Raw genomic sequence first — 10,463 nt, forward strand, 5'->3', positions numbered from 1 at the left:
CTTCGAGCTTAGCAAATAGAAGTAAATGGATGAGTTCTTATTTAACTGACTAATTATTAGATCACTAAACACCATTTACAGGTAGCTAAGTGTTTTAAAGGGCAAAATACATTGAGGGGTGAGAACGGTAAAGAAATCCCATCTCGATGTAGATCATCTATATAGAGGATCTTTAAATCACAATAAGATTATAACAATGGTTAAATGAGATAGCATATTGATATCGTGGAACATATAATATGCTCTATATAAGTCTGAGAGTGCAATTCTAAGTTCTAAGAGTGGATTCAACGAAGAATTAATAAGTAGGAATTTACTTGGTAAATTTGGTTCACTTATTGGAAGCTCAGCATATAGATCCATGGTTCCCATTCTAGTTGAGAACATTCTGCTTGTAAGACTCATTAATTGATTCGTGATTGATCAATTATAATTCTAAAGTGGGACAATGTCTAATTTTATGAATTTTCACTAAGCAGGGGTGAAATTGTAAAGAAAAGAGATTCTAGGTTTATTTATTTATTAATGGACTTTATATGTCTAGTTAATAATTAAATTAAATGATAATATTATTTAATAATCTATTTTAGTTATTAAATAATCAGTTTTGGCATTTAAAGGTTAGAATTGGAAAATTGGCGTTTTTGAGAAAATAGAGATAAAATTTGTTAAAACTTCAAAATCAAGTGGGGCCCATAAACTACACCATGGCCGGCCACTATTTGTGGGATTTCAAATTAATATTTTCATTATTTTAATGCCAAATAATTCCTAACCTAAACCTAGTAGTTGCCTATAAATAGAAAGTGATGGCTCAGTCAAAATATATGCTTTTCATTAATCTTCTGACAGAAATTTCTCTCTTCAGAAAAACTGAGCCTTCCCTAGTTTCTATACCTGGCCGAAACCCTCTTCTCTTTTCTCTCTTCCTAAATTTCGACCCTATTGAAAGAGTAAGTGCCCACACACAGCAAGCAGTAACTCAATCATAGATTGGAAGACTGTGAAGGATCAAACTTGAAGAAGAAGGATATTCGGGCTCAGATCTTGATTATACTCTGCTACAGAAAGGATACAAGGGTTAGAGATCTGAGTGGAAGGAGACATTAATTCTGCTGCATCAATGTAAGGTTTTCTTAACTTTATATGTGTTTAATTTATCGTTTTAGAAAGTTCATATTTAGGGTGTTAAACAACATACTTGTGAGTAGATCTAAGATCCTGGTAAAATAAATTCCAATAATATATATATATATTTCATGCATTTAAAACACGTAAAACAAAGACTTTAAAATTACCAAAACATTTCGGGTCCGAATGTTATTTTTAAAAAATTCTTGAGATTTCTTTGTTTTTAAATTGTTTTTTCACGCTTAAAACCATATATATATAATATTATATGAATGTATTGATGCATACAAATATGAAAATAAATATTGAAAAACAAAAATTCAAATCGGAACAAACAGATCGAAAACTAAACTTTTCATGCATGTTTATATATATACATGTATCTAATGTATATATCGCATAAAAACATTATAAATATATGAAAGAGAGTGTTGTAAACATTATTATGCAATAAAATCATAAATCTAATGTAATATATATATATATATATATATTTATATAAATATATATGTGGGAACAGAATATGATCAATATATATAAAAATAGATTGAGTATCACTATATATATAATGTAGATTATATGAATATGAATGTATATACATATAAATATATATGTACAAAAATTATATCATAAACAAAAAACCAGCTAAACGTATATATATATATATATTTATATATATGAAACTCAAAATAAATTAAGACAGAGATAAAAATTGCTCCGATACCAACTGTTAGATTATAATATAATATGAACAATAAAGCATGTATAAACGATATGTAATGCGAAATAAACTGTAAACATATCGAAATTGTATATATGCAATGAAAGAATTGAAGTACCTCTAGTCATTGATGTTTGAGCTTCAATCTCTGTGATAGCTTCAGTATTGGAGTTCGGGCTTCCTCGCTCTCTCAACTCTCTTTAGATGGAATTTTACCGTTTTGAATAGAATGAGTGAAGAACTCGAGGACCGAAACCCTATATTTATAAGTGAGATACTCTATCAGTATCTGCACCACATTAATTGTCAGAATATTTTGATAATTAACTCAGAAAATCAAATCAGGAGTATCGAAATCTGACCATATATAAAATATTACGTAATTAATTTTATCCAAATTCAATGAATATAATATATTCATTTATCACAAAATTAATTAAAAATATTCTAATAACATCTACTCAGATTTTCAGTCAACTCATTTTTCTTCCTCAAATATAGCAACAAAAGTACTCAACTTCAACCCCTCTTTTCTCTCTATCTCTCTTAAATGGTCTATTTTTACTGTCATTATATTTTGATGCAATGAGTTCGAGTGCATCTAAGTTATGTGTCTACATCTAAGGTACAATACATGTTTGCTTAGTATATTATTTGAACAATATTTATAAGATAAAATATAAGCTTATGAAATTAGCTTATGATTAGCCATGTCTTAAAGAAGAGAATTCCAGAACAGTAGTAATACTTTAAAGAAACATAAAGATTCCACTCTCGTGTAAATCACTGATAAATAAAGCTCAAGGCACTATTGGCTGAAGTATAACCTCCATCAACAACAAGATTATGAGCTGTAATGAAGCCAGCTTCATCACTAGCCAAGAACAGAGCAGCCATAGCCACATCCTCAACAGCTCCTCCTCTTCCTCTCAGCAAAGTTCCCCTTTCACCAACGATTTTCCTCACATCCTCAGCCTTCATATCAACTTTCCCAAGAAACTTTCTATAAGCACTAACAAGCATATCTGTGGGAACCCCATGTGGAGAAATGGAGTTAACTCGAATCCCATGGATTCCAAGCTCACAAGCTGAGCTTCTAACGAAGCCAATAATGGCTTCCTTTGATAGTGTATAGCCATGGGATCCCAAACCTCCCATAATGGCTGCAGAGCTCGATGTGCATATAATGCTTCCCCTGTTTTTAGCCTTGATCATGGCTCTGGCTGCGTACTTAGTCCCATGTAACATGCCTAGAACGTTCACTGAAAGAAGGCACTGAACTTTGTCCATATCTAGACTTGTTATGCTCCCTCCGGCGGGGCCAGAGATTCCAGCGTTGTTGAACATGATGTCTAGTTGGCCTTTCCATTTGATGGCCAGTTCAACGGCGGATTCTACGTCGGCTTCTTTTGCAACATCGCAGTGTATGTATCGCCCACCTATCGAGTCAGCCAGAGCTGCGCCGAGGTCGTCGAGGATGTCAGCCACGATGACATGTGCGCCATTTTGAGCAAACACCTTGGCTGTGGCTGCTCCAATCCCTCTTGCACCACCGGTTATTACTGCTACTTTTCCCGCCAACCTAAACACGATGAAATGAAACTTCCAACAATATAAAAAAATTGTCTCTTATTTTGAATACCCTAGTCATAGCTATTCTGTTATCATCAGGAACAATTAAAGCCTTATTTGGTAAGAAAAGTGTTACCTCTTTTCAGAAACCTTAGAAGATGGCTCCATCTGAACTTTATTGAAGGCAGTAGATTATAATAAGTACCAACAACAATGCACCATAAAAACGATTATAGGATACCGATAAAAGATAGATTCAGGTAATATTTAAAGCCTTCTATTGCTGCTGTTGTTGTTGTTGAAATGGTTGGCTTCCTTGGTTTAATGTTCACATTCTTTTCATGCCCGAAGCTACTTCTAAACCGAAAATTTTGAACTTCAAACCCTCTGTTTTCAATGAATTACTTTTCTATTGTTGTTATGTAATCATGAACTATCAATTTGCTATCAATTCCTCAACGCTCACAAGATTGACGCTTGGGCTTGGCCCAATCCACGGTTCATTATGAGCTTTGCCGAAAATGGGCTGGGCCCAAATAGACCAAGACTGAATTAGTGAAGTCGTCCTCTGCATCGCTTTTTGCTTGAAAAAATGTCTTCATTATCTTAGTCCAGGTACAGCAATGGGATTGTCCTGTTCAGAATTAACATTTGAAGTGTCGCGGAATAGCATTTCCAAAAGCTTCAATGCTCACAAACATCAGAAGAAGGATATCCATTCTTCCAAGTTTCAACATTAACGCTTCTCATTCCATCCCCTTCTTCAGATTTAGCTCTGCTTCTTTACCAAGTCCTTTGCTTGACGAAGACCCTCAAATTCCATCGTTAAACTCTGTAAACTCTCTTTCCAAGTCCCAGCTCCAATCTCTGGTTCTCGCCCGATACGCCAATGGAAACTTCACTGACCTTGTCTCCAACGTCGTCGTTTTCCCACCTGTTCTCCTCGCTGCCTGCCGAAACCTCGCCGCCATATCCTGCAATGGCTCTGACCCGGGTCAGTTATCGTCTCTTTTGCGTTCTGTCTCGAAGCAATTCTCGCTCCAGGAATTGGGTCGGGAGATACGCGAGAATCGGTTCGATATCGAGGCTGCTTGTGTCAAAATGGCGCCTCCTATGAATAGAGGTGAGTATTTGGTTTTGCCCAATTTGAAATTGAAGGTTTTGGTTGAAGCTATTCGAATGGTTCTGGAGATTGTTTATGATGAGAGGTTTGTCACTTTTTCTTATGGTGGTCGAATTGGTATGGGACGACACACCGCCATTAGATACCTCAAGAACTCAGTGGAAAATCCCAGTTGGTGGTTTAGTGTTAGCTTTAATCATGAGAAGTTCGATAATCGCCATGTAGATAAGTTATGCATGTTTATACAAGAGAAAATCAACGATAAGATACTAATTGATATTATAAAGAGGTTGTTTGAATGTAAGGTTGTGGGAATTGAATTGGGTAGTTGTTACTTTGGAAGAGGGTTTCCTCAGGAAAGTGGATTGAGTTCAATTTTGGTTAATGTTTACTTCAATGGGTTTGATAAAGAACTTCATGAAATGCGCCTTCAGAAGAATCAAGAAAGTCCCAAATTTGTGTCGAATGAACTTGTTTCCAAGGATGATGATGATGATGTATTCTATAAGCCAGTTAAGATATATGCAGTTAGGTACTTAGATGAAATACTAGTGATAACATCTGGGTCAAAGATGCTGACTTTAGACTTGAAGAATTGGGTGTTGAAATACTTAGAAGGGAGATTGGAATTGAAAGTTGATGCTGTAAAGACAGCAATTCATAGTGCAGTGTCTGAGAAGATTGATTTTATTGGAATGGAATTACAGGCAGTTCAACCTTCAGTTTTGCATCCTCCAGTGTCGGAAAAGGCAATGAGAGCTCGAAAGAAGTATCTTAGACAGAAGGAAGTTAGAGCTTTAGAGTTGAAGAATGCCAGAGAGAGGAATAGGAAGAAATTGGGGATGAAGATATTGAGTCATCTTTTCAAAAAGTCAAAGCAAAGTGATGGCTTTAAATTTGAAAATCAACTTGAGAATGATGTAAGAAAGATCGTCAGCTCTTGGGCTGATGAAGTCGTGCGAGAGTTTTTTGGATCACTCGAAGAGCGATGGGCTTGGCACCGGAAGCTATCAGCAGGCCATTTTCTTTCTTTGAGACACATTAGAGACCAACTACCCCAAGAGCTTGTTGATTCTTATGATAAGTTCCAAGAGCAAGTGGACAAACATCTGAATCCAATTAAAGCCAAAATGGCATTGGAAGAAGAAGAAAGGAGAAAAGAAGAGGAAGAGGAAAGGAAATATGCTAAGAACACAGTTGAGGATTTAACAAGGTTATGTATCAAAGTTGATGCACCCGTAGAACTTGTTAGGAAGGCAGTTAAGCTGGTTGGGTTTACAAATCATATGGGTCGTCCAAGGCCAATCAGTTTACTCACTGCTCTTGAAGATGCTGATATTGTGAAGTGGTATGCTGGTGTTGGAAGAAGGTGGCTAGATTTCTTCTGCTGCTGTCACAATTTCAAGATGGTCAAAACTATTGTAACTTATCACTTGAGGTTTTCTTGTATTTTAACATTAGCAGAAAAGCACGAATCGACCAAACGGGAAGCCATGAAGCATTACACTAAAGATTTGAAAATTTTCGATATGAGTGGGAATGAAGAAGTTCATTTCCCCACAGAAAGGGAAGTAAAGATGATGGGAGATAGAAACCTTTCTGATCCAAAACTTGTGGATGGGGCTATATCCTTGGCTCTGATTAGATTAGCTTCTGATGAACCTCCATATTCATGCATTGCTCATTTCTGTGAGAGAGCAGATACTATTGTTTACAGGGTAAGGTTACTCCAAAAACATTTAAAGGTAAACCCAATGGATAATGATAAGTGGGTGAAGGGGATGGGCGCTATTCACGGTAGCCTTAATCGGAAGTGTCTTCCTCTTTGCCCCGATCACATTCATGACTTCTATATGGGACGAATCACTTTCCAAGATATTGACTGTGCTTCGTTTGTGGATGTAGACTAGATTTTAAAAATATTAAGGTCTTATCCACATTGCGCCGAACCTTGTGGGTTTTGCTATGTTTGTTGTGGCTGCATAGCGTGCATTCTAAGACTATTGTGGAATGGAGATTTGAGTTTTCAGTGTCACTTTTACTTCAAAACAAACAATGGTGAAAGCTGTGAATTTGAAAGGCGTTTAAGGAGTTGGGGATGGTATAATTAGGGGAACACCAGAATTGTCTATTCAGATCACATTTTTATGAGTGAAAAAGTAGATAGTTTTTATGAGTGTCATTTTGACTTCTATGCGTTTATTAACACCTGCAAAGTAACATATTTAGTTTCTTCTAAGAAGATGTTGGAGAACCAGACTAGGAGATACTGCAGTTAGTCTCAATACAGTTGAAGTGGAATAGGTAGCTGTAGTAGGAAGAGCTCCACATTGTGGTGATGGTGAGTCAACTTATCTCATTCAGGCACCCATCAAAACATCTTCTTATCTTGTATTTATGACCATTGAAACAATCTACATCACCAATGCTGTGGTAGATAGATGGCAGGCACATAGTTAACTACATCTGTTACTAGTCAACTTTTCAGATCATTATCCTTTGCTAAAACATGGCACAATTAACTCATTTTAATGTGTAAGCTGATCTTACAATGATGCATATAGTAAGTTGTACCAAATTTATGGGTAGATTTTACGATGACTATTATTTACATTATTATTCACAAGAACTTAAAGGAGATTTTTTTGTTATGATTTTAAATGCAAAGAACATGAACTAAAAGAACAAGGTAGCAAATTGAATAGTGGTATTAACGGTTTAAATAATTAATTCAAAAATAGCATTAAGGAAAAATTACACAATTAAATAGACAAATATGCACTTTATCACACTGACTTTTCAAATACTTAATTTAGTTCTTTTCTTTTTTTTTTTTTTGTTTCAAGGTGGCATGATACTATCATACATATTATTGCACTAACTAAGACTTTGCTAAAACTATTGATAATATGCGTTAGTCTTTCTTATTCTACCGTTGAGAAAAAAAATGACAAAACGCAGGAAGCTGAGTTGCACATGATACGGGATTCATTAGCAACTTAATAAAACGCGCTCTTTGACCCAGAAGCACTCAGCTCATAGAGCATAAAGGTCAAATAACATTTCGTGTGAATAAAGCAAGAGAGTTTAATAATTTTCGTTTATTGCAAAGTTTCAATTTTTAGTATCTGTGATCTCTCTATTTATATATCTTCATTTTAATCGGTATCTCACTATTAACTATTGAATACTTTTCACATACAGATACATATACATCATGGGTTCTTGTTTCTCAAGCTCAAGGTGTGATGTGTTTATCAGTTTCAGAGGTGAGGACACTCGAAATGGTTTTACTAGTCATCTTTACCATGCTTTAAGAGCAAAGAAAATCAGTACCTACATGGATGATAAATTGAAGAAAGGAAATGAAATTTCGCCAACACTAAAGAAAGCCATCAAAACAGCAAAGCTTTCTGTAATTGTTTTCTCTGAAAACTATGCCTCTTCGTCTTGGTGTTTGGATGAACTCGTTCAGATACTCGAGCGCAAGGACAAGAAGAAACAGATTGTTGTGCCTATTTTTTATGGTGTAGATCCATCTGATATCAGGAAACAAAAAGGGAGTTATACAATTACATCAAAACGCTTTGAGGGTAGAAAACGCAAAGATCTTGATAAATGGAGGAAGGCCTTGAACAAAGCTGCTAGTTTATCAGGATGGGACTCACTGAGTATTAGGTAATAACTAACTAGTATCTCCATTTTTGTGTTTTATTATTATAGAATTTCTACTTATAATTAAATTAGAAAACTTAAGTGACTAATTAATGTAATTGTATGTGTATGTGTTTAGGCCGGAATCAAAATTTGTAGAGGAAATCGTCAAAGATGTTAAGAAGAAGTTGAAAGTTCTTGAGGAAGAGGAAGCTGCAATCATGGCGACAGCGTCTGTGATTGCCTCAACCACTTATGTTGGAGCATCCGCATGTTGAGAATATGTACATACCAATTATTGTTGTTTTAAATTTTTAATTTATGTATGTTTTTGTGTGTAAATACTTTTTGCTCAAGAGCCAATTGATAATAAAAAAGACAACAATTATGCTACTGCTTGCTTATTTGATTTTGATAATATTTCATGGCCGTAGTTTCCTTGTATATTAATATTTTATGAAACCACCAAGATGTAAAAGAAAAACACCAATAGAAAGAGCAAAAGTGATGAGTGGAAAGAAAACCAAAAAAATGATCAAATCACAGTAACACAATGAAATTAAAATATTGGATTTCAAGCTTAGAGAGATGTCCTTTTTTAACTTTCTCTGTACCAGTTCACTCAGAACAATCCTCTTAGCTTAAAAGACCTTTCTATTCTAACTATCTTTTGTTTACAATCTGAATTCATAATTTTAAGGTTGTACTTTTATATTAAAAAATTTAGGAAAATTCTCAGAGGTATGATTGATTTCATTCCTAAAATTGAAAAAAAAAAAAAAAGGACTAAATATACATGGAAGTCAACAGATAAGATAAGTATAAATTTTGACTTATTTTTACTGTTTGGATAACTATTATATTGTTTACTGAGATTTTCAAAAACCGATTTATTGTATGTGAAAGCTAAAGAAATTAATCAAAGATAAAGAAAATAACAATAAGAATTTTTACGTAGTTTGGGTATTAATAAGACTTAGTACACGAGTCAAGATTATTACTTTAAGGCTAGAAAAGTTTTAAGATTTACAAGAATGTATGAACTCTAGATTTTTCCTTAGTAATTGAGGAATCAGTATCTAATCCTTTGCATGAAGAGTTCTTCGTGTATTCATTGTGTATAGATTTCACATTCATTTCTATTTCTCTACTAATGAGATAACTACAAGTAACCTATTAATTTGGACTTATCTAGTGAAGCCCGACCCATAAGACGCTTGGTATATGCTGATGTGGATGCCACATCATATTGGTAGCTGCCTAAACTATGCCCAATCTTCATGGAGAATAAAGAAACATTTAATGCTTGATTGCTAATTACTATCTTTCTATATTTAGCAAAATATGATCTTCTATTCAAGATCCTTTGGCAGTCTACACTTCTTTCTAGACCTAGAAATAGCACGGTGCAACAAAGGCATCTCTATCACACAAAGGCCATTCACTCTACAACTCTTACAAGAAAATGGCTGCCTTGGCATTAAACCAGTATCAACTCCTATGGAACCTAATAACAAACTTAACAATGAGTTTGGAAAACTCCTTGCCAACCCCACACAATATGGAAGTCTAATCGGCAAACTCATATATCTAACTATAACGAGACCATATATTTCTTTTTTTTTTTTTTTGTCAATAAATTAATCCAATATCTTCAAGCACCAAGTGAACCCCATCTCCAAGCAGCCCATCACATACTACAATACTTGAAAGGAACACCTGGCCAAGGACTCTTCTTATATGCCTCAACACCTTAACCAATACACCTTCAAGCTTTTGCAGATGCTAACTGGGGGGCATGCTTGGATACTAGGCGATCTATCTCAGGCTATTATGTCTTCCTTGGCAAATCTCTCATCTCCTGGAAGTCCAAAAAGCAACACACGGTATCTCGCTCCTCTGCTGAAGCAGAATACAGAGTAATGGCTAATGCAGCCTGTGAACTAAGTAACTTGGCTCCATTCTATTCTTCACGACTTTGGCATACAAAACAGGCTCCCATCAACTTTATTCTGCGACAATAATGCAGCCATTTACATATCATAAAACCCCGTCTACCATGAGCGTACTAAACACGTAGAAATCGACTGTCACCTCATCCAAGAAAAGGTCAATAATGGCACCATCAAAATGAATCACATTGCATCCAAGTCTAACATAGCCGACATCCTCACGAAGCCTCTCTTTCCCACTCATTTCCACAATATTGTCTCCAAGATGAATATCAAAAACTTTTACATTTCATCTTGAGGGGGCTTATAA

At 35.1% G+C, this 10,463-nt stretch overlaps 3 protein-coding genes across 3 annotated transcripts; 2 read left to right on the forward strand and 1 right to left on the reverse strand.

The window, feature by feature from the left end:
• Window positions 1-2,318: 2,318 nt before the first annotated feature.
• LOC115721069 (short-chain dehydrogenase reductase ATA1) lies at window positions 2,319-3,817 on the reverse strand. The gene is made up of 2 exons (XM_030650313.2): window positions 3,561-3,817; window positions 2,319-3,434 (listed from the first exon to the last, which is right to left on the reverse strand). The coding sequence occupies exons 1-2, from the start codon at window positions 3,590-3,592 to the stop codon at window positions 2,636-2,638; spliced, it is 831 nt and encodes a 276-aa protein (XP_030506173.1). The 5' UTR covers window positions 3,593-3,817; the 3' UTR covers window positions 2,319-2,635.
• A 150-nt stretch (window positions 3,818-3,967) lies between these two features.
• On the forward strand, window positions 3,968-7,194 carry LOC115721068 (nuclear intron maturase 3, mitochondrial). The gene has a single exon (XM_030650312.2). The coding sequence runs from the start codon at window positions 4,112-4,114 to the stop codon at window positions 6,455-6,457; it is 2,346 nt and encodes a 781-aa protein (XP_030506172.2). The 5' UTR covers window positions 3,968-4,111; the 3' UTR covers window positions 6,458-7,194.
• A 376-nt stretch (window positions 7,195-7,570) lies between these two features.
• Window positions 7,571-8,594, forward strand: LOC115718624 (disease resistance protein Roq1). The gene is made up of 2 exons (XM_030647437.2): window positions 7,571-8,225; window positions 8,341-8,594. The coding sequence occupies exons 1-2, from the start codon at window positions 7,765-7,767 to the stop codon at window positions 8,477-8,479; spliced, it is 600 nt and encodes a 199-aa protein (XP_030503297.2). The 5' UTR covers window positions 7,571-7,764; the 3' UTR covers window positions 8,480-8,594.
• Window positions 8,595-10,463: the final 1,869 nt, after the last annotated feature.

The sequence above is a fragment of the Cannabis sativa genome, chromosome 2 (assembly GCF_029168945.1).
Source record: "Cannabis sativa cultivar Pink pepper isolate KNU-18-1 chromosome 2, ASM2916894v1, whole genome shotgun sequence".
Classification (NCBI taxonomy): Eukaryota; Viridiplantae; Streptophyta; class Magnoliopsida; order Rosales; family Cannabaceae; genus Cannabis; species Cannabis sativa.